At 41.9% G+C, this 25,084-nt stretch overlaps 1 protein-coding gene across 5 annotated transcripts in view; it reads left to right on the forward strand.

Annotated features, from left to right (window-relative positions):
- Positions 1 to 25,084, forward strand: part of atrnl1b (attractin-like 1b) — a 1,064,590-nt gene that overhangs the window by 597,889 nt on the left and 441,617 nt on the right. For all 5 annotated transcript variants that reach the window (XM_072239599.1, XM_072239598.1, XM_072239600.1 and 2 more), the window contains one exon: positions 10,150 to 10,211. In XM_072239599.1, coding sequence (XP_072095700.1) covers positions 10,150 to 10,211 — 62 coding nt within the window. The remainder of the gene's footprint in view (positions 1 to 10,149; positions 10,212 to 25,084) is intronic.

A 25,084-nucleotide genomic window follows, 5' to 3' on the forward strand; every position in this document is an offset into this window, starting at 1 on the left:
TAGCACAAAACTACTGTGCTGCACCGATGGCTTTTGGGACTGACTGGTAAAGGAAGCCATTGAAATAAAGGTAGGGGAAAAGAATTTTAATGAAGTCAAAAGTGGTGCTCTAAGTAAGACCTGAAATTCGATTGTAAACAAGGTGGGAAAGCAAAAACCTGATTGGATAAAGATTAACCAATCAGTGGGGACTGAATACAGGGGTATAAATACCACTGGACTATATTGCCCAGGTGTCATCCCTGAAGAAGATGGCAGAGTTTGTCACTGAAACATTGGTTATAATCGAAACCTGTACCTGGCCGGAAGCCCAAGAAGAGTTTATTCATCATATTCTCTGGGAAAGCACTAGGTCCTTTTTCATCCATAACTTCAATTCATTTTAATCGAGTTAGACACCTGTTATCTACGATGAAATTCAGGAATGTTAGAGCATGGGTTATTTTGGAATTATCAGCAAGGATTTATAAATAGAACAATCAATCTGATTGTTATAAAACTCAGATTATGTAGAATAGCATATGATTTAGGAGCAGGACTTGGATCTGCTCTGTCTTTCAATAAGGTTATGGTTGATCTAATCATCATCTCAATTATGCATTTCCCTTAATCTCCCACCTCCACCTACCCTTATTACTACCCCCATCCCTGGATTGCCTTTGATATTGTCTCCCTCGCGTAAAAAAAATTAAGAATCTCTGCTTCCATCACCCTTCGAGGAAGAGAATTCCAAAGGCTGATGATCATCTTGAGAAAAAGTATATAATCTAATCTCTAACCTCTTATATTTCAACAGTGGTTCCTTCATTCTAAATTCTTCCACAGGAGGAGATATCTTGTCAAGACCCCAGGGAAACAGAGGTGAAACAGAAATAGTCTAACTAGCCGACCTTTCACAAGGTGTTTGTAAGTTTTTATATAAGAGAATTGTCCTGCTATCTCAAGCAGAGGGCATAGGCGCAAGATTGATGTGGACATTGCAGGGCTCAGGGATATTATTGACGCTTGTGTTTTGCTTTGCCTTTTTTCTAACGGCTTGCAAGATTTTACATTAAAGTTTGCTGATATTGGCAGGATACTTGGTAGTGTGGAGGAGCAGACGGATCTGGGGGTACATGTCCACAGATCCCTGAAAGTTGCCTCACAGGTGGATAGGGTAGTTAAGAAAGCTTATGGGGTGTTAGCTTTCATAAGTCGAGGGATAGAGTTTAAGAGTCGTGATGTAATGATGCAGCTCTATAAAACTCTGGTTAGGCCACACTTGGAGTACGGTGTCCAGTTCTGGTCGCCTCACTATAGGAAGGATGTGGAAGCACTGGAAAGGGTACAGAGGAGATTTACCAGGATGCTGCCTGGTTTAGAGAGTATGCATTATGATCAGAGATTAAGGGAGCTAGGGCTTTACTCTTTGGAGAGAAGGAGGATGAGAGGAGACATGATAGAGGTGTACAAGATAATAAGAGGAATAGATAGAGTGGATAGCCAGCGTCTCTTCCCCAGGGCACCACTGCTCAATACAAGAGGACATGGCTTTAAGGTAAGGGGTGGGAAGTTCAAGGGGGATATTAGAGGAAGGTTTTTTACTCAGAGAGTGGTTGGTGCGTGGAATGCACTGCCTGAGTCAGTGGTGGAGGCAGATACACTAGTGAAGTTTAAGAGATTACTAGACAGGTATATGGAGGAATTTAAGGTGGGCGGTTATATGGGAGGCAGGGTCTGAGGGTCAGCACAACATTGTGGGCTGAAGGGCCTATACTGTGCTGTACTATTCTATGTTCTATGTTCTATATTAAGTTAGGCCATAGTAAAGCAAAAAAAAAATGTGATCCCTTAATGAATATAAATAAATTTTGAGGAAAAATTTATGTCAATTCAAAATGATAATTTGCAAGAAGAAAAGTAAGCCAATCAATCACCTTGATAATGTGTGTACATCAGTTTTTAAAATCAACCAGCAATATCCAGTTAGTAATCCAGTCTGCCTGTCCACCTCTCCTTCCTGTCATACCTAGGCCTGCGTTGAATGATAAATCTGTGTATACTTAGTGTTAAAAGAGGAATTTGAAGTACAGAAATATAGTTCTAGATATTGTTAATATTTCTATTTTTGATTACTTCAACAACTTTTATGTTACTGTTCAAGTGTAAGATTATAGCAAAAACAGTGGCTTCTCAAAAGCCTTGTGGAAATGTATCTGATTTTTCATATGACTATTTTCAATTTTATTGTAACATTTGATCTTAAAATAATAACGTTGAAGCTAGAGAAGAGAAAAATTATTGTTTCATCAACTTTTATTATAACCTTAGAGATAAAGACTGGAATGAAACCTGCATTAGTAAATTCTCATCTGAATTAAGCTTCAAAATGGAAATATTATTGCCAGTCCCCTCAGCAGTTGCACGTATGAAGTTGTGTGGAAGAGCAGTATCTGACACAGACAACAGTTCCGCCAATTTCACCCCGTTGATAAAGTGGGTTTAGTTCTTCATGCAGTCTGAGATTGAAATATTGAGAGTGCTGAGCCATTGGAGATGCGTCATTTAAATGAAATGTTAAACCAGTAGCTGTCGTCAAGAGGTGATTGCATTATTTGGAGAAGTACAGGAAATTTCTCATGGGGTCCTGGCTAGCGTTTATCCCCAGATCAATAACATTTTAATTACTTAGATGTTTCATTGCTTCTTGTGGGACTTTCCTGTCCCTATATGGCTGCTATATTTCCCCACATGACACCTATACTAGTGCTTCGTGAATTAGTATTTTAGAAGAGTTTCTCCATGAGGATTTATGAGGAGCTTTGTGATAAATGCAAGGCAATATATTAATGTAAGTCAGTAAGTAAAGATTGCTGTTATGTTTGTAGCCCCCGGTAAGCCTCAGGCTCGCTCAACTCACTGTCGTCTAGGGGAAGCAGCCTTTGGCCCCGCCAAACTGGGTAATCAAGTTTGTGTGGATGCTGTGTGATGTACCTCACCCCGCCAAATAACAGACAATACACCATATATAATTAAATTATTACAATTTATAGATATTACTGGAACTATATAATTAATAGAGATAAAATATAAAAGGGAAGTAAAAGGCGCCTAACTTATCAAAGTTCAACTCTTTGTGCACAAACAGTTGAAGCTCTAGTAACGGTCCTCTTTTCAGCATTCAATCCCCTCTGACCACCTTGACCTGCCGCCTGGGACCAAACAGTGGTCGACCAGACACTCCACATGAGTCTGTCTTCGTCCCCTCCCCTCGCCAAAGACCCTGGACCTTGGACTCCGGCTCGGGGTCCACCCCGTTGGCCAGCTCACAGCATCGTATCCACTCTCTCTCTCCCCATTGTGCCTTCTCCCCAAAAACCCAGTGCCTAGTGCACATGCGCCGGTCGTGCATGCAGCCTGATACAGCCGTTCTGATCTATTCTTACTTTCTTCTTCTTAATTTTTAATTTACGTTATTTTTTGAATTTTTTTTTCTCACGGTAACACGTTGAAGCTGCACCCTCTCTAACATGCTGGTAGAGAGAATTTTATTTGGGTCTTTTTTAGCGCTGGAAATGGTTACATCCTGACACGCGGGACAGAAGCAAGGTCGCATTGTGTATTCCAGAAACCAGCTAATGCTGGCTGGTTTAGCGAGCAGAGCAGCGGACACCCCTGCTGAAATCCGGAGGAAAACACACAGAGGATGCAGAGGGGGATCACAAAGTCGAGGAAAGAAGACCAGGTTGAGACAACAGAGACTTAATGGAGAAGAGGAGTTCGGTGGGTAATACCGTTCCGGCTGACCGGAAGTGCACTGACAGCGGTAAGCGTTAAGGAGTTGAGTGCTTACTGATTTGGTTAACAACAGATGGTGCAATCCGGGGCATATTACGATCGAGGAACATGTTTGCAGACTGGATATTGAACTTTTTACTGTTGGACTTCGGCCACATTCCACCGTGATACAACACTGGGCGGCACGGGAGGTCGTTCCTGCCTGTGGCCATCGAACGTGCAGCTCCTCCCGTGGAGGGTCAGACACCCTCAGCCAATAGACTGGTCCTGGACTTATTTTCCATCTGGCATAGTTTGCATTTTGTTGTTTGATTGTTGGTGGTTTTTGTATTGCTATATTTGCGCTCTATTCTTAGTTGGTGCTGCTGTAATGAAACCAAATTTCCCTCGGGATTAATAAATTATATCTACCTATCTAAAACTCGTGCATCACAATAGCTTACAGACACACAAGGAAGAATAACACCTATCCCAATTGGTTAGCAACTGAATACAACTCTCTCCATAACCCAAACAAACTACGAGCGAGAGAACTTTCTCAGCAGTTAACATAACAGAGAAGTCATTTTGATTAGCCTACATAGTAACCTAAAAGAAGAAATCCCTTACACTCTTCCCCCCCCAACCAAATAAAGTCATGTCCTCATGACTTCTAAATAACTCGCCAACCATTCCTGCAAACACAGAAACCCAATCCAGGTACAAACAGTGACATTGCTCACCAAACAGTGGACCTTATACCACTCCCATGGTCGCTATGTAGGCCAGCCTATCTGGGAGTTTCCTAATCCTCCAAGACCTCCGTACCCCCTCACCTAAGTAAACCCTTAAGGCACCAATGGGGATACCTCGGGTCTGCTTGCCAACTCCTCTCTCAATCTCTCACTCATGCTCCCACCGCAACTTGAAGCCCCCTGTCCCGTGTCCGGGGCCCCGCTTCTTTTCCTTCGGAGTCCTGCTGTAACCCAGGCTGCCCACAGCTAACCCTCCCCACTACACCTGACTCAGTGGGAGAAGGGCCAAAAGTCTCTTCCCCAATCAAGGGGAAGTTAGTGAAAGGCAGCATGTACCACACATCCAGCACATTATCCTTCGAATCCGTATTCTTCCTCATTCCCTCGATCGGTATCTGCTGTTTGATTTTCACCAAACTGAAGCACTTAGCCTTGGCTGCCTCTGCAGCCTCTTCAGCCTCCTGCAATTGAGATGTCAGCTTCTTCTCTGACTCCTCCAACTCTTGTCCCAGTCTCAGCAGTTCTGACCCACACTTCATATCCATCTCCATCGGGGATGCAATTACACCACCAGCTTCTTCCAATCTGTTCTGGATCGATTTCTTGAGTTTCTGCTGATCCTTTCGAAGGTTGGTCATTGTTTCATCCCTCTTGATTAATTCATCAGTACATGACCGCAGTTTCGGCTCGGAATTCTGTTTCTCCATCTCCACTTTGATGAACGTGAACTCCAAGTCTTCAATGGTTGTTCCGGGCTCTGGCACTCACCTCACATCATCGTCCCCAAGGCGAATCCAAACCCTAGGCGTCATCCACATACGCCAAAACTCCAAACACCTCCACATCCCCCATGGTCTTCCTCATGCCCCGCGGGAAGGTTGCAGGGGCTCCGGATATGCCCTGGGGCACCTTTTCGGATCGAAAGAATCCTAGGGAACCTATAACGGCCATCTTCTCCTCGTGGGCCTCACTGATCGGGATGTGGCAACATCCACTCCTCAGATCCAGCACATTAAACCACGTCGCACCAAACAAACAGACCATAGCGTCTTCAGCCCTCAGGGCCGTATTCTGGTCAATGACAGTGCGCCTGTTCAGAGTCCTATAATCCACACACACACTGCCTATGCCTTCCACGGCTACAAGGTCCAGTTGCCACGACCTCTCTCTCACCGAGGTGTCTTCAGCAGTTAATTCCCCTCCCTCGTGGTATTTTGGAGCGTCTACCCTCACCCTCAGATACTTCTCCCAGGCCGTACCACAATCGGGTCGCGTTTAAATTCAGTACTGGCCCAAAGCTGCTACACACGTCCTCACAAGCAGCTCGAAGCACTGGGTGCACAGACAATGCCCAACGAACTCCAGTGTCACTGACCAATAATCGTCTTCTGGATAACTACTGGCACTGGTACCCCAAATCTCCAGTGTGCTTAATGTTGTCAAGGGTAAATGCTTCCGACAGCGGTTGTAAAATGAACTGTACAACAACTTGACCTGCGCCCCGGTGTTGAGGATGGCTTTAACATAGCTACTATCTATCTGTAATGACACACTGGGGCGTAGTTCCTCTAAGCCTTCAGGAATAAGGTTTTTTCCTTTCAGAAGCTCCTTGGTACATTGCTGGGAACGTGCTCCCCCAGAAACCCCAAGCGTTCCCCCACTGGGCCTCCACTAAGTTTCCCGACACCTCTCTGATCAGCTGAACAACTGGGGGAGGGGCTGAGCCCCTGAAATGAACCCCCTGGCACTGCAAGCAATTTAGCTGCCCTCCTAGCCAGAGAAGGTACACTGAAAGCTTTTCCCCCTCTTTCAGATAACTGGCAGCTGTCACTACGGGGTAATTGAACCTGACAGTTCTAACACCATCAACAGCCCGCCTACTCAAACTTTCAGCCAATCCCTCAACCGAGCACTGCCACTCATCTAACAACTGAGAGATCCGCTCCGCCCATGTCTCGTATGCCTCCGCCCCTTCTCCTAACAGTATGGACAGCCCCTGTTCCCACCACCAACACGCATGCTGTAATAACCAGCAATCCCACAGAGACATACATTACTAACTGTAATCCCACAGAGGCACAGCAGCACTGATTTAAACAGGGCAATCATGCAGCACACCACTGAATTCAATCCTGGACGACACCCCGAATGTAGCCCCCTGATAAGCCTCAGGCTCGCTCAACTCGCTGTCATCTAGGGGAAGCAGCCTTCAGCCCCGCCAAACTGGGTGATCAAGTTTGTGTGCATGCTGTGTGATTGTACCCCACCCCGCCAAATAACAGTCAATACACCATTTACGATTAAATGATTACAATTAATAGATATTACTAGAACTATATAATTAATAGAGATAAAATATAAAAGGGAAGTAAAAGGCACCTAACTTATCAAAATTTAACCTCTTTGTGCACAAACAGTTGAAGCTCTAGTAACGATCCCCTTTTCACCATTCAATCCCCTTTGACCTCCTCCACCCGCCACCTGGGACCAACCATGGTGGTCGACCAGACACTCCACATGAGTCTGTCTTCGTCCCCTCCCCTTGCTGAAGACCCTGGACCTTGGACTCCGGCTCAGCATCTGTCCCGTCGGCCAGCTCACAGCATCGTGTCCACTCTCTCTCTCCCTATCGCGCCTCTTCTCCCCAAAAACCCGCGCATCACAATAGCTTACAGACACACAAGGAAGAATAACATCTATCCCAGTTGGTTAGCAACTGAATACAACTCTCTCCATAACCCAAACAAGCTGCTAGCGAGAGAAGTTTCTCAGCAGTTAACATAACAGAGAAGCCATTTTGATTAGCCTCCGCAGTAACATAAAAGAAGAAACCCCTTACATGTTCAAAACTGTTCCGTTTTATCTATTTATTTAGCGATACAGCGTGGAGTAGGCCCTTAAAGCCATACCATCCCAACAAACCCTGAACCCCAATTAACCCCAACCTAATCAGGGCACAATTTACAATGACCAGTTAACCTACCTGGTATGTCTTTGGATGGTGGGAGGACACCGGAGCACCTGAGGAAAACAAGACTTCCACAGGGAGGACGTACAGAGACTTCTTACAGAATGTTCTGGAATTAAACTCCAAACTCCAGACTCCAGAATGCCCTGAGCTGTAATAGCATCACACTAAGTACTCTACCTAAAATGTTTGATGTTTTAGAACATAGAATTCCTCAGAAGCGCTGTGTTTGCAGGGCCCTTAGCATTATCAGTGAGTGATACTTCCCAGCCATCCAACAATCTCTTTCACCCCCTATCATCAGGCAGGAGGTACCATAGTGTTAGGACAAGGACTGTTAGGCTGGGAAATAGCTTCTTCCCCCAGGCTGTAAGACTACTGAACTCTCTGCCATTAGCCAGGTCTCATCATGTATGAAGCAGCATGAGCATTATTCTGTTTACTTTATTGACTTATATCATATATGCACCTTATTATTTGTTAATTTATTTGCTGTAACATTACTATATGAGTTATGTATCTGAGTTATATAGACTATGTTGTGCACCTTGGTCTGGAGGAATTTTGTCTCATTTTGCCGTATACACATGTATGGTTATATGACAATAAACTGAACTTGAACTTGGACTTGGACTTGATAGAACAGTATAGCACAGGAACAGGTGCTTCGCCCTTCTGATGTTGCCATGTGGAAAGAGCAGTAGTATGTTGATCTCTGAGCCCGATTCAGTCTCTGCATTTCTACATTACTGCTCAGAAATGAGGAATGGAAATTCCGTCTGAGTTTTCCACTCTAACTCTGGTGACTAAGACAAATATTAGCATTCATATTGTGTACCAAATTCTCCTACCCCCCCTGCTATGAAGTAGGTGGTTAACCACTGAACCCTACTCATTATGTTTGACACTGACCTGGCAATTAAACTTCTTTGGTGTATCAGTAGACTCTGTGGTTCCCATGTGACCAGCAGATTTCTGAATCGACAATGAACCTATGAACACTACCTCATTAATTTTTCCTCTCTTTTTGCACTACATGTTTAATTGAGTCTGCAGAAAGTTGTAAACTCTCCCAGCTGCATCTTGGGCACTAGCCTCCCCAGCATACAGGACACCTTCAAAAGGTGATGCCCCAGAAAGGTGGCATCTGTCATTAAAGACCCCCATCATCAAGGAGATGGCCTTTTATTGCTACCGTTAAGAAGGAGGTATAAGAGCCTGAAGACATGCAACATTTCAGGAACAGCTTCTTCCCCTCCATCATCAGATTTCTGAATGGACAATGAACCCATGAACACCACCTCAATATTTTTCCCCTATCTTTTTGCAGTTCTTTCAGCACTGTGCAAAACTCTCAGACACGTGCATATGGCTACATTTGTAGTAATGTCATGTAGTGCACTCTACTGCTGCAATAAAAAACAAAATTTTATGACGTGAGTGCTGATAAACCTGATTCTGATGTGAGTTTCTATTGTGGTCTGAGAGTGGCAATGGGGCAGGGAGAGGTGGATCATGGTTATGAGAAAGGGAAGGGAGCAGGAAGCACCAGAGGGACGTTCTGTAATGATCAATAAACCAATTGTTTGGAATCAAATAACCTTGCCTGGTGTCTTATGGCTGGGTGTGTCTCCACCCGCGCCACCCCCCACCCCCCACCCCTGGCACTCTTTTCTGCCACTTACCCCCCACCTCTCTCGTGGCACTCCACCTTCGACATTCCGAACATCAGGTTTACAAGCTCACTCTCTGCTCCATGTTGACAAATACAGTACTATGCGAAAGTCTTGCTGCATACAGTATATGTGGCTAAGACTTTTGTGCAGTACTGTATTTAATTTAATTTTTTAATATATAATTTATAGTTTTTGTTATTATGTATTGCAATGTACTGCCACTGCTGCACAACAACACATTTCACAACATGTGCCAGTGATATTTAACCTGATTAACCAAACAACATAAATTAACAAGGTTTTGATGGGGCAGTAAAACTGTACTTGAGCTTTAGAAATGAAAGGTACCTAAAGCTTTTAATCAACAGTATTATTCTATTTCAGTTGCTTCCTTTGCCAGTGATTATCTCAAGTTGTTCCTCGCCAGATTTGGCTTTTCTATGCAAAGTTTTACAGATAAATTGCTCTGTCTGTGCATCCGCTACTTAATATATTTATGCTGCGGTATTTTCAATAAAACTTTTCAGAGGAATTTGTCAATAATGACACCTGACTGGTGGCTTTGCACCAGCTGCTGACGTTCTTAGAAGTACATTATTCTAGTTCTTTCGATACTATTGTTATGTGCATATTTACATAGTCATAAATGCAACAATTTTTGACATTGACTCTTGGTCAGGCAGTGATGGATATTCATTTTAGTCCATGTGTGATATTACCACTATTCTCTATAGCAAACTCAAACTTCTAATAGCAAACCAAATTTTTCGGAGCATCACTTTGCTAACGTTGACAGTATGGGCTTGGTGATTGTTATTCTGTATTTGAAGTATGTCCAGCTACCATTAACTGATGTCCTATTAATATTACATATTAGGTAATAAAATTAAAATGGAAAAAATGCACAATGACCTTGGAAATGATATTCAGACAGATTTGTTCCATTCATTTTTCTTAATATGTAATAATTATCTTTCTAACATCTCTTCCACAGATCTCCTTTTCACAACACAGTAGCTTTATGGATCTGGTCCAATTCTTTGTCACGTTTTTCAGGTGAGAAAATTTTCCCATGTCATCCCAAATTCTTTGTCTTCTTCAATTATCATTTGTTCCAGTTTATTTAAGTGCTTCAGTATTTCACACTGAGTCCCACTGGTGGTATGTTTCTCGATAAGCTAATGGTGAGTTTAATTCTGGCCAACTCCTTGTGGGTCAACACTGACCATTGAATTTACTGGATGAGGATTTAAATACAGTGGATTCTGGTTAATTTGACCATTGGATAATTAGGACAGCTGCTGATTTGGAACAACTCATAAGGAACAAAAACTAATTGAGAAAATAGCTGGATTCCTTTTTTTAAATTTGAGACATTATTCCGCTTAATTGGAACAGGAGGGTGTTACCGAACAGTTTCTAACTAGTCATCTGGGGGCACTTGAGTGACCATTAGGCACTACACCATGCTTTGAGTGAATAGTTTCTAAATAGTGTCAGTTTTGTGTGCTTGTGTTCAAAGAGCAGTGACTTCCGACACTGATAGTTTGTAAGGAATACGCAGCAAGACTGTCTTCTTCACCATGGTTTCAACCATTCAAGTTTGGAGATGTCAGAAATGGCCAGGAATGAAATTATAATGATGTCACTACTTCAACAAGTGAAGAAGTACAAAGAATTTGGAGGTATCGACAATCATCTTGAATGTTACAATAAAAATCTATATTTGGAGGAAGCAGTCATCAAAAGCTTTGTATGAAGGCAGCCCATGATCTATACTCAGTGTCTTTAATTTTTAAATTAATTTACATGAAACTTCAGCTAATTGGGATAGCAGTTTAATCCGGCCAAAATGTACTGGTCCCGATGTGTCCCAATTTATTGGAATCCACTGTATTGGGTCATAGGCACAGGCAGGAAATCTGCCTTACCTTGACAAGTAATTTATCAAGGTCTTTGCAGCTCCTGCCTCAAGATATAAGACAGGGCCTTGGCTGGAGGATGCAGGTCCAACAATACCAGAGGCTTGACAGTTTGTAGGGTAGTATAATTTTGCTGATCAGAGCTCCTTGAAAATTTACTGGCTCTCTTGCCTGTATGATAATTACTGTGCCTACAAGGTTTAATGCAGTGTCACCGCTGACAATAAAATAAAATAACTATGGAAATAATAAATGATAATAAAATTAAATATATAGACATCATGGAGGAGATGTTGTTGCTAATCCAAACTGACTGGTGTCTGCAAGTGAAGAAATCCAGGTTCAATTGTCCTGAAGCCAAAACAGAAAGCTGCTATTATTATGCTGAATTGGCTTACCAGTTACAGATATTGACCATTTGGTAAATTGTGTATGTTTGAATTCAGTACTTTTAAGATCAATTGCCATTCACAATAGAAATGTTAAGTCATTAGAAACAAGCTGACAACTAATGACACTTTGAAGTTAGTAAAGCAATCATCCCTTAATTGTTGGGTGTATTTTCCTTCCTTCTGTTATTCCTATTTCACTAGTCACTGGCACACCCTACTGTATAAAGGGAAGCAATGTTCTTTTAGGTTGATTATACACTGCCATAGTTATACCCATCTATCTGTATGCAATGTGTAGGATTGTCTCAGCTGGTCTCATTTGTCTGGGTTTGACTACACACCGCTGCAGTCAATCCCACCTGGTTGTTGTCTTTAAACCTTGCCTTACCACAACTTCCGCAGCAGAAACTCGTGAACTGATAGCATATTCCTGAACTGTAGTCTCTGCCAGCAAGGAGGAAAGAAAAACAGCAGTAGGCACATTGGAGCAACATCATCACAACCACCACCATCACAATCATCACAACCACCACCATCACCATAATCACAACCGTCACCACCACCAGCGTCACCACAATCACCGCCACAACCACCACCAGCACCACCACCATCATCACCACCATCACAATCACCACCATCACAATGACCATCATCACCATCATTACCGTCACCACCATCATCACCATCACCATCGTCATCACAATCATCATCACCACCTTCACGACCATTACCCCAGCCACCATCACCACTGCCATGACCACCACCTACACCACAATCACCATTGCTACGACTGGTTTTTCTCCAAAATACATTCTTCCTTTGTTGCCATGGCTAAATGCTGGAATGCGCGATGTATTGGCCTCATTGAGGTACTTTTCCACATTTGCTGCTCCCCAACAGCTGCTGGAATAAAGGTTGTGCATTAATTAGTGTCCCTGCTAGCAGTACAGAAACAGAATTAGGTTTTAATCACCAACATAAGTCATGAAATTTGTTTTTTTGTGGCAGCGGTTCAGTGCTATACATAAAAACAAACTATACATTGCAATAAGAAATATATAAATTAATTTAAGTAAGTAGTTCAAATGGAGAGCACTGTGAGGTTGTGTTCATGGGTTGGTTCATGGTCCGTTTGGAAATCTGATGATGAAGATGAAGAGTTCCTAAGACGTAGAGTGGGTGTTTTCAGGTTCATCTATCTTCTAGTGGATGGTGGCAATGAGAAGAGCGTCTGTCCTATGTGATAGGGTCCTTAATATTGCCGTTTTGAGGCATCAGCTTTGAAGGTATCCTCAAGGCTAGTGCCCAGATGGAGCTGGCTGAGTTTGCGGCTTTTTTCTCATCCTGTGCAGTGGCTCTTCCATCCCAGATGTTGATGCAACTAGCTAGAATGCTCACCACAGTACATTTGTAGGAATTTACTAGTCTTTGGTGACGTATCTAGTCGCTCTTACTCTTAATGAAACATAGCCACAACTCATGAATGATTCTGTCTCAACCTTCCAGGTATGCACCTGGACACCTCGTGAGCAAACTAACCAGAATGGTGGGTGGCTGACCAATGCCACTTGCAAATCTGTTCAGATAGCTGCCTGATTTATCTCTTGACAACAAATGCAGTTAATGCTGTTTTGAGGCCTTGATGTCTGGGAAGATTCCTGCACACAGTTTCCTGTGGATTGAATTTGCTAATTTCCATTGGGGCTCTGGTAAAATATTGCCATACTTCTCAGGTGTCAGAATCAACTAACAGATCTAAATGATGGCTGGTAGCCTTTGCCTTAAGGTTTGAAAGGAAGGGGAAATATGACAGTGAAAGTTCACAAGGTAAAATAAATGGTTATTCAGGGACTCCAATTTTAATGAGTAATTCATCACTCACCTCTTTATGGCCTTGAATGTACTTCCAGTCTTTCCAACTAATGATTTTGAAAGGTTCTGCTTTCTTCAGTGGAGATGATTTATTTAAGTGATTTTCCCCACACTATTAAAGATACTTCTTCATCCTTAACAAGCTCCATGTATTTTTAACTCGTAGGAGGCTATCATGTTGACATGAAGTAAGTCTTCCTGCAAATACTACCCTGAAATCTTGGCTAATCTCACCTGACTGAAATAAGCTCAAATTTTACTGTAAGGTTTTTATAACAATGCCAATGATACTTTAATTGCTATGACTTAATTTATGCTGACAAAATATGCAACTGTTATGAATTATGAAGAAACTTCAGTTATAATTTCTTCGATTTCTTTAACATTTTTCTTGTTATCCTGACATAATTTTACACTGAATTACGGCAAGAAAGAAAACAATTAGCATCCAGAAGACACTCCTCCCATTCTATTTGTTCATCTTTCTTATTGACATTTTACATCATTCTTATCTCAGCTTCTTAGTGATATCTTTCTCCTTCCAAAGTAATTTATTATCAAAGTACATGTAAGTCACTATATACAACCCTGAAATTCATTTTCTTGTGGGCATACTCATCAAGTCTATGAACGATAACCAGAGTGCAGAAGACAAACATACTGTGCAACTACAAATAGAAATAAATAGCAATAAGTAACGAGAACACGAGATAGAGTGTCCTTGAGTGTGAGATCCTTGGTTGTAGGAACATTTCAGTGATGAAGCAAGTGAAATTGAGTGTAACATCCCCTTTTGTTAAAGAGCCTGAAGGCTGAGGAGTATTAACTGTACTTGAACCTGGTGGTACAAGTCCTGAGTCTCTTGTATCTTCTACCTGATAGTAGCAGTGAAAAGAGAGCATAACTAGGTGCTGAGGACCTCTGATGATGGGTGCTGCTTTACTATGAAAACAGCATGCAGATGTGCTCAGTAGTTGGGAGGGCTTTACCTGTGATGTACTGGGCCAAATCCACCTCTTTGTAGGAATTTTTGTTCAAAAGCATTGTTTGTTCCATACCAGGCTGTGATGCAGCTGTCCTTTCTTGCTCTTGTACTTGGGCTGCCCCTTAGATACAGTTATACTATTTGCTTCAGGCACTTTTTTGATAAGGAGCTTCAAATTCTCATTGGTGCACAAGGTTTCATCTACGTTTCTCAAAGCATGTTTCTGGCCGGTTTAGTATTTATAGGCTATAGTTTCAATGGAAGCAAAATATTAAATTATTCACAGTCCATCAATGTTTCTTTTAATTTTAAAGCATTTGTTCAGTCCACAGTCAGATTAATTTTCCATGTATATGTTCAGAAGCAAGTTTGATATCATTGGCATATACTGTGAAATTTGTTATACTGCAGCAAAACATTGCAGTACATAATAATAAGTTGCTATCATTGTAAATTACAATAAAAAGTGAGTATGTATATAACATGTATCATCTATATAGCAATGATATTTACTGTAGACTTAGTGCCATGGGCATTTTAAACATGTTTCCTGTTGATATTCATTGTTCATTTTTTTCATTTCTTCTATCCTGATGTTTTTTTTCAAATAATTTCTTTCTTTCTTGTTCTGACTTTAAATCTAGTTTCATATGAAATGTTGTATGACAATAAAATGTAGCAGAAATATCAACAGAGCAAATTCAATAACACATCCTCCTTATTTAGAATAAAATGAGTTTATACTCTGGTATTTTTTCCCACTTAATAGAAAAGGAATGCTGATTGCAAATAACCTTGAAGAGAACTTCCCACAAAGTTATAGCAAGTTTCAGTGTGTGATATTCTCCTTTTCCGATGTGGTACTACTGACTGCACTCATATTTGATTTACTATAATGTCCTCAGTATGAAAAATGTCGCAAGATTTTTCACAGGGATGATCCATCCAGGAAGTTCTCCTACTTGTGCACCTGGTAGGCAACACACGGTACAAGACTCCTTGTCAGTACACACCTGATTTTAAGCCCCCAGACAATTGAGTTCCCTGCGATCATTGCTTCCTTTTTATGGGATTTGAATTTAGGATTCGAGAGGGTGCCGTGGGGCTCCTCTGTTCACCCTACCACCTCAGAGGTTTCATGGTCAGGTAGCTCTAGGTGTTCAAAATGGTTGGACATTTCCAACTCTGGATAGTGTGCACTTCTTACCCTGTGTTTTCTTTGCACAGTCACCCATCTTTCTCTTTCTTTCTTGTCTGGAGTCTCAATCCGTGGCTCTCTTTGGGTGCACGCTATCTCCCTAAAGGGCATCTGGAGCACGTCTGCTTAAAAATTTGCATATTTCTGCTTCCTATCATCTTACAGTTTAAGATGGTACTACTAAAGATGTGCAACAGCTTATGAGATCCTTTTTCACCTACTGGAAGTTCAAAAGCAAATGAATTTGATTAAAACATTGTTTGATAATGAACTTAAATAAAAAATAAATTACAAATATAACACATTATGAATGACACTTTTTTGAAGTAAATTGTAGTAAGCTGTCACTGCAAACAAGGAAGAGGTGAGCCAGGACAAATTGAGTTTGAGAGATGAGCTTTGCTGATGCACTGCAAAATTGATACACATGGAGTTGGAGCCGTGTTGGTTAGAGTGAACAATTCAGAGGGGAGAAGATGAGGCGGAGGAGCTCCGATGCTCTTCCAGATGGCCCAGGTGCAGAGGTGGATTGCTCTAAGTGCTGAGACAATTTCGAGACGTCGAAAATGGCTTATTTGACAGTGAAATCCAGGTCCGAAGTGAATCACTGGGTGACGTGTTCTAGGCCCAGAATGATTCGCCATGGTGAGGACTGGGTCCTAATACAAGATACAACACGCTGTTTGGACAATCTAAACGCCAGCCCAGACAGACTGGAAAGGCAGAGTGTCAAGAGTTGGGTGAGGTTGGATTGCTCTGGATCCCGAGCCGACTTGGAGAGGTCGAGGATGGCTCTTCGACAGTGAAATCCAGGTCTGAAGCAAACTGCTGGGCAAAGCATTCTAGGCCTGGAGCAATTTGCCATGGCAGGGCCCAGGTCCTAGTGGGAGGTTCAGACAATTTAAGCAATGGCCCAGATAGTCTGGGGGCTCCTTTCTTTGCAATGCAGAGGCTGTGAGACTGACCCTGGCTGCTGTGCTTCCTGCGAACTTTGCCCTGCTAATATGATGAACTGAATACGGAGGCTTTGGACCTACTCTGAGCTCTCTGGGGATTTGGATCTAGGGTTGCTAACTGTCCTGTATTAGCCGGGACGACCCGAATATTGGGCTAAATTGGTTTGTCCCTTACGGGACTGCCCTTGTCCCGTATTTCCCCCGCTAAGGTAGAGCTTTCCTATGAAACTGTTAGTAAGCCAAAAAGGCGTAAAGCGCAGAAGCAATTACCATTACTTTATATGGGAAAAATTTTTGAGCGTTCCCAGACCCAAAAAAAACCTACCAAATCATACCAATAACACAAAACCTAAAATAACACTAACATATAGTAAAAGCAGGAATGATATGATAAATACGCAGCCTATATAAAGTAGAAATAATGTATGTACAGTGTATCAGAATCAGGAAGATTAGGCTAAAACCGATTTGTAGAAAAAAAAATCGGCACGTACACGCATGCGCACACAGGTGCCCGCGCAAGGCTTCATGGTCACGGTAGTCTTTCTCGGGGTAAACACAAGTGTCCCGTATTTGACTGCTACTTTTGTCCCTTATTTGGGAGTGAGAAAGTTGGCAACCCTATTTGAATCTAAGACCTCAATTTGGTTCAGAATGCTGCTGTTGTTGATTGCTTCTATTGTTTCCACATTTTGTTTTATTCCCTTTCTCTTTGAGCACTTGCGGGTTGGTCTTTTTTTTAATTGAGTTCTTTTGGATTTCTTTGCGACTGCCTGTAAGCAAACAAATCTCAGGGTTGTATTACTTAAACATTCTTTGCTAATAAGTTCACTTTGAATATTTGAATTTTTATTTTCAGTTTGATTGACAACCTTCATGTTAATTTTTCCCTCATTTCATATGTTCCTGATTATTTGGATCGTATTACATTAGCTTTCCCAATTACAAAAGCAAGTCTGCCACTGATGGACTGCTTGATATTAGGTATTTGTTTACCATGCATAAGAATTAAACTTCTTGCCATCTGTCATGTGCAAGGCGTGGGCAGCTAAGATGGGAGTTTAAAAATTGCAGTCAATATTTCTATTGACTTATTAGTCATTTGGTGCATAAACAGTTACATCAGATTTAATAACAAAGATTCCACATGCAGATTGGATTCCAAATGGCTATCTACATTATTTCCAAGTTTTTATTTTACTCCTTTCTTGCTTTCCTTTGCTATCTGTTTGTAACCAGCTCAGCGGCCCCCTGCTGAGAAATAGTGGTGAGAAAAAAGGTGATAAATAATTGCTATTGCTGATAGTTGACAAAGACTGAAACAAGTGCAGTGGAGTGATATGGATTTTTTTTATCCAAAGCTGTAGGGAGATTGTTGGAGCTATGGAAGTAATTTATAGCAGGATTCTGACTGTAAATTGCTGTATAAATGCATTTTGCACATATGAACAAGGAATCCATTTTGCTGTCCTGATGCATCTGTGGCTTCTGTGCACAGAATACAAGAAAGATTGGGCAGAGTGAAGGGAGTTGTGCAGTGCAAACACCAATGCTAGCTACGTACGTGACAAAATGACTTCAGTTATGTTAAGGCAATAAATCACCACAGTTACAGGTTATTGTCTGATACAATCTATTAATGATATTTGGGATGTAGAGTTAACAAAATGTTCACAGAATTATATTATTTTTGGGATTGATAAAGAACTGAAAGCCTGTAAAAATGTTGTAAATTAGTATGTCTTTTCAGCAGGCATTTTTTTTTGGTTATGTACTATGTTTACCAAAGTGTTCTGTCAGTTTCTGTATGGAGGAATCCAGTAAAGCACTCTGTGAAATGACTGATGCAAAGAAATGAGCATCTTGTTTACAGCTATAACAAAGACTGCAGTCCGTTGTTTAGAAATGGAGTAATATTTACAGCACAGATTCTTGTGTACATCTTAAAGATTAGATCCTTTGCCACACTTTGCAGTTGTTACAAATAACCAGCAGAAGAGGGGCTGTGAAAGGAGATGATCTAAGTTAATTACAAAATGGCATTTGGAAAGCCTGCTCCTGAAATGTCATTATAGAATGTAGTGGATTAGGACAGATGAAATTCATGAATATTAGTTGATGAAAAAGGGTTTTCAGAGGTTATTACAAGAATAATGTTCTGCTTCAGTCAGGATTTATTCCTTTGATTTTTTTTATATATCTTATTTGAGCAAATAAATTGGAGATGTAAAGATTCTAGGAAAATAATATGCCATAGGGTTGATCGGCACTGATAATGGTCGTGATAAATGTTAAGTAGATGCTGTCCCAGAAAGCCATATATTGATTCCACCTCAGGTTATAAACACTCTGCTTCATGTTACTGCTGGAGTGATTGATGCCACTCACACATCATAGCAGGGCTGTTACATCTTGAAACAGTTTTCCTTTGTACTGGGGCTTCCAGTGCTCTGAAGTCTGTTCCATCCCAGTTATCCAAGCCCCACAGGCAATAATTAGCTGTGCACAAGTATAGACACAAGTTTCTTGTCCCATTGAGCACTGAAAAGCTACGGTGAAATAATGACTGTGCAACTACATGATTAATCTAGAAGGCTTGACTTAAAAGCTGGAAATAGATTCAACTTGCACCAGAATAATTGGTATATTGAAATGTTGTTACTTTAAAAATAAGTAATGATGACAATGTCACTTTATAACTGATTTGTAAAGTGGCATCTTATTTACGAATGTCCTTCAGAGAAGGAGTTCTTATTTCTTACCCAATGTGACCTAAATGTCATTCTACTCTCACTAGCATCTTCTAATGTACCTTAGAAGCTTGTCGTACCAATCCACTACAACAATTTCAAGCTCCTTGCCAAAAAGCAGTATGGGAGTATCTGCATGATGAGGACTGCATAATTCATAAAGGTGGTTCACCTGCATCTCAGAGCTGTTAGGAAGATGTTAAATGATGGCCTTGTCTGCAACGGCCATAATCTGTGAGTGGATTAAAAAGAAACTGAAGTTCTGTAACAAAAAGTATTTGTAAAAGGCAGTTTATCTGCAGAGACCAGTGATTATCAATCAACTAGAGATGAGCTAAGTAAAGTGAGGGGGAAGAATATTCTTAGAGACTTCTTGGGATCTTCAGTGAAACTCCAACTACTTTATTTGTAACAATGTGACGTGAAGCCTGCAATTACCTGTAGTATTACAACATTAGTGGAAAACAAAATGCTGCACTGATATGGGCTACAGCAATTAAAAAAAAAACAAAAGCTTTTTTGCAATAAGTATTTTTGTGTGGAGTCAAATTTTATATGCAATATCTTTGAAGCTTCTTGAATGGTTTTGGGTAATTCTGATACATTCCATAAATAGTTTACATCATGAGAACTCTGTATCAGGAGTTCACAGCCTTTTTTTGTGCCATGGACCAACACCATTGAGTAAATGATCTGTGGAGCCCAGGCTGAGAACCCGTGCTTTGTGGAGCAATGCCATAATAACATTTTTATCTACTCTAATCACAAACAAGAGAAAACCTGCAGATGCTGGAAATCCGAGCAATACACACAAAATGCTGGAGGAACTCAGCAGGCCAGGCAGCATCTAAGAAAAGAGTACGGTTGACGTTCCAGCGCAAAATCCTTCAGGTGGACCTGTGTGCGTTGCGTTTGTTGTTTTATCTACTCTGCAATGAATAGGTTGATAACTAGTATACAAGGGATACAATTAGCTTAAGAATTTCTGGGGATCTGCCTGATCAACTTTTGCAGTTCGTGTATACTTCAAGTCTTGCAATTGGTGAATGGTAGGTAGCTTGAATAAGATACCAAAGGAGTGTCATAAGCCAATGATTATATCAGAAAAGGAACGGAGAATATTTTGGAAGATATGTGGTAGTGGGATTTGAATAGAAAAATGTACAAGATATTTCTGTAACTCTACAAAATCCAGTGTGGGGATTGCAGCAAATATTATATCGGCTAAACTGGGAGAAAACTATCCACAAAGATCCATGAACATCAACTGGCTGTAAAGTGGCATGACCAACCTCCCAAGTCTTTGCCCATGAAGATCGAGAGAAGCACATATTTGACTGGGCATCAATAAAAGTCGTGGCCTAAGCAAACATGCGGCATGCAAGGGAATTCCTAGAAGCAAAGTTTTCCACAAAAAATTCTGTAAACAAACACGTAGACTTTGATCCTACTTATGGGCTGATGGGGGCAAAATTCCAGACCACAATGCAGAAAGTTCACCACACTCAATCAGCGATGAGGTTTTCTCCCCACAGCATTTGGAAATGACATTAAATCAGTTGATTGAGAAGTATATAAAGGACAAGCATTCAGAGGACACACCACAATCAACAGTATGCTGACAATGTCCCCTCACATGGCAACATATGCAAGTAAATTGCCAAGATTGGAGAACAACTCAACTTAACCATAACTCTATAGTATATACTGTTCTGTACTTGATTTTTTTTTATTTAATTGAGAAATATAAATAATGTTGGACAGATACTGGCCTTCAAAGTTCATTTATTATCAAAGTATGTATGCAGTACACAACTCTGAGATTTATCTTCCTGCAGACAGCCATGAAATAAAGAAACACCATTGAAATCCATTCAAAGAGAACATTAACCACCAAAAAAGAGCAAATTGCACTCATGACAAAAAAAATGAGTAACACAGATTATACATCAAACTACAGAGTCCTTGAAATAGTTTAGGAATGTTCAGTTTAATTCACAGCAGTTCAATTTAGCTCTGTGTTGTTCGTTGACTGCAGGTTTCACAGCCAGTCCACCTCAATCAAAATTGCAGAAACACATCATAACATAATCTACAGAGTCCTCTAAAAATAAGTCCAGTCCACAAACTGCACTGTAAAACTTTGCTCAAGACCCAAGACTCTTGCACCTTTCTCCAGCTGCAGCAAGAGGGATAGGGATACCAGTCAAATACAGGCAGGTGGAGGTTCAAAGATTCAGATGGCCTTGTGCACCCATTCGCCTTCCCCCCTCGTCCTTGTGAATGCCATTCTTGCTTGCTGCTTTAATCATTAAGTTGGTTGAGAGTGGGAGCTGATCATGAGTTCACGCTCTGATATTAGGCACACTCTGTTCCCAAGCTCACTCTCAACCACACTGAATTCCCTCAGAGGCAGCAAAAGTGCCAGATCGATCAGTCAGCCCAAAAACACATTATCAAAATGCAAATTACAGGCTCCAATCGCACACTGATTAGTTGTAGACGTATATTTAAAAGAAGTAGTTTTGTGAATTGTTTGCAGGATAGGATAGGATAGGTCCATCTGTGTGGTAACGGCAGAACAGCCTGACTTACCCCACAGAGGCAAGGACAAGATAAGACAGATCCCCTCCACAGGGCAACGGCAGAACAGCCTGACTTGCCCCACGGAGGCAAGGACAAGGCAAGGCAGATCCCCTCCGCAGGGCAATGGTGCAGAACAGCCTGACTTACCCGATAGAGGCAAGGACAAGACAAGACAACACCAAAGAACAACAGACAGTTCCATCTCTGCATCAGGGTTGCTCCAAGTCACAGTTCAGCCAGCAACCTCAGCTGGCTACAGAAACAGCCAGATCCCTACCTAGCTCGGAGTGGCTGGCAGCCACTCAGCTGGCCCAGGAAACGGCCAAATCCATACCGCAAAGACAGCTCCGACTACCGACAGCAAAGCTCCATGAAGCGATAGTTCTCCAACGCAGCCTAAAGATGGTAAGTGGTCACTCTTGCCTTCCACCGGCAGGTTACTCCCAGGGAATCTTGACAAGACAAACCAGCAGCCCACACTCAACCCCAAGGCTACTTATATTCCAAGCCCCAAGATGGGAATCAGGTGCCTATGATTAACTGTAACAAAACAAGGGACAGCTGGAAGACCCAGAGTCCTGAGTCCACGGACCAGACCTTGAACCGGAATGCGGTCTTCACGGATCGGACCATGACAGCCTGTGTTTTGCATGCTACTTTGCTGCAGGTACATATTTAATTTTATTGCTGGGAGTGCTAGGGTAGCATTAATAGATTAGCTCTGAGCTGCTCGATGTATCTTGTGGTCTGGGGTTTGATGGTAGAGGGTACCAGAAGAGCATGGAGCAAGGGGAAAGAACTAAGAAGTCACCAGACATGTGAAGCCCTTGTGTTAAGCAAGTCAAAGTGTTGTACAAATTGTCTTTTTAAAGCAACAGTGAGCCGGAGGAACACAGTAGGCAACTGTGGAAGGAAAGAAATTGTCAACATGTCTGGTCACAGACACTGCCGCAGATTCCAGCATCTGTAGTGTCTGGGGTTTCCTTTGTGTTATTAAAGGTTATGCTTTCTCTTTACTGCTTTTCCCAAATAACCATCTAGAGCACAGCAGAGGCACAGCAGCTGCACCATGGGGTGGATGTCATTGTGCAAGTGCCACTCATTCTAATACCCATTTAAGGTCCTGCTGAGGATGTCCATGTTGCATGCCTTAGGCTCCTTTAACTGATGATATCAATTTTCATGTCATTGAATATAAATTTTTGATCTTGCTGCAATGGATGACATTAAATTAGATCGAGCTAAGTATTATTATTGTTTTTCTGTGGCAGAATTAGAAACCCACATGCCTTGACATTGGGGTTTAGTTGTCCGAGGTGCCCACCTGTAGATTTAAGGCATGACGAGGTCTAAGCACTACATCCTGCAGCAAATGTCCCAGATTGTCAGATGTAATCCACAACTCACTGGGATAGCTTCAAATGTTTGTAACCCTTGCCTTGTAGGTATATTTTATTATCATACCATATGTTAGCCAACAGAGACTGCATGACATAATAAAACACTGCTCGCTTCACTGGGTGTACAGTCTAAATGCTGTGGATGATTGAAGAGGTGTGTCAGTTGCTTTCCTACTGGGGCCCCAGTGTATTTGTCTGATGACATCCTTCTATTTTGCCTCTTCGGATTTGCTTTAAATGAGGCAATGGATTCCAATTCTGTTCTGGAACAGTGCATACCGTTTCATTATTCTATAGCCTGATAAAGTAATATTATGACAGCATTTATTTTATAAGGTCTTAAGTGTAGAAAAGATAACAAGATCAATGCACCAAAGCAGGCAAATGATAAAATATTTTGATCATTACATTCAGTGAAGTAGAGACAGATAAATTGTGATGAGTTTCTGTCACCAATTAATTTGAACAAAATCACTCCTCACGGAAGCTCGCAGTGGTCTTTCCTTACACACACACGCACACACACACCTGCACAGCCATTTCTTTCATTGAAGGTTTTAAGGAAGAACTGATTGCAGTAAGGTATAGTAATAGTGTAATTTCAAAGGAGAAGTGAGGGGCAAGTTTCTTTACACAGAAAATGGTGGCTACCTGAGGCAGATATATTAGGGAGTTTTAAGCGACATTTAGATTGACACATAGATGTGAGGAAAGTGGAAGGATATGGATCTTGTGTAGGCAGAGGGCTTAGTTTAGTTGGCCATTTGATTACTAATTTAATTGGTACTACACTACACTGTGGACTGACGGGCCTGCTCCTCTGTGTACTGTCCTGTTCTATGTAAATGTGTGGCTTGTATTCTCTGTAGCAATTCGTGCCTAAAATTACACAGCATTAACAAAATCGGTGTTCAGTCGCATACAACATGTTAGGGATCTGGAGCTGCAGCTTGATGACCTACTGCTTATCAGGGAAAGTGAAGAGGTGATAGGCAGGAGCTACAGGGAGGTAGTCATCCCTAGACTACAGGGGTCAGAAAACTGGGTCACTGTCAAGAGAGGGAAGGGAAATGCCTGGATAGTGGAGAGCACACCTGTGGCTGTCCCCCCTCAGCAACAAATATCTTGTTCTGGATGCTGTTGAGGGGGATGACCTGACAGGGGATGCCCACGGTGACCGCGTCTCTGGCGCTGAGGCTGGTGCTGTTGTGCAGGAGAGAAGGAAGGAGAAGAGGAATGCGGTAGTCATAGGGGATTCCATAGTCAGGGAACGGACAGGAGATTCTGTGAGCCTGATAGAGATACCCACATGGTGTGTTGCCTCCCAGGTGCCAGGGTACGGGATGTCTCGGATCGGGTCCAGAATATTCCGAAGGGGGAGGGTGAGCAGCCAGTTGTCTTGGTACAAGTTGGTACCAATGACATAGATAGGACAAAGGAGGAGGTCCTGAAGAGAGATTTCTGGGAGTTAGGAAGGAAGCTGAGAAGCAGGACTTCCAGGGTAGTAACCTCGGGATTGCTACCTCTGTCACGTACTAGCGAGGGCAGGAATAGTAGGATCAGGCAGATGAATGCGTGGCTGAGAGACTGGTGCACAGGGCAGGGCTTCAGATTCTTGGATAATTCGGATCTCTTCTGGGGGAAGTATGACCTGTTCAAAAAGGACAGGTTATACCTGGACAGGTTACACCTGAACCCGAAGGGGACCAATATCTTGGTGGGAAAGTTTAATAGAGCTGTTAGGGAGGGTTTAAACTAATTTGGCAGGGGGATGGGAACTGGAATGACAGAGCGGAGGAAGGGGAAAACAGAAATAAATCTAAGATAGTGAGCAGTAAAGATGTCAGGAAAGACAGGCAGGTGATGGG

The sequence above is a fragment of the Mobula birostris genome, chromosome 21 (assembly GCF_030028105.1).
Source record: "Mobula birostris isolate sMobBir1 chromosome 21, sMobBir1.hap1, whole genome shotgun sequence".
Classification (NCBI taxonomy): domain Eukaryota; kingdom Metazoa; phylum Chordata; class Chondrichthyes; order Myliobatiformes; family Myliobatidae; genus Mobula; species Mobula birostris.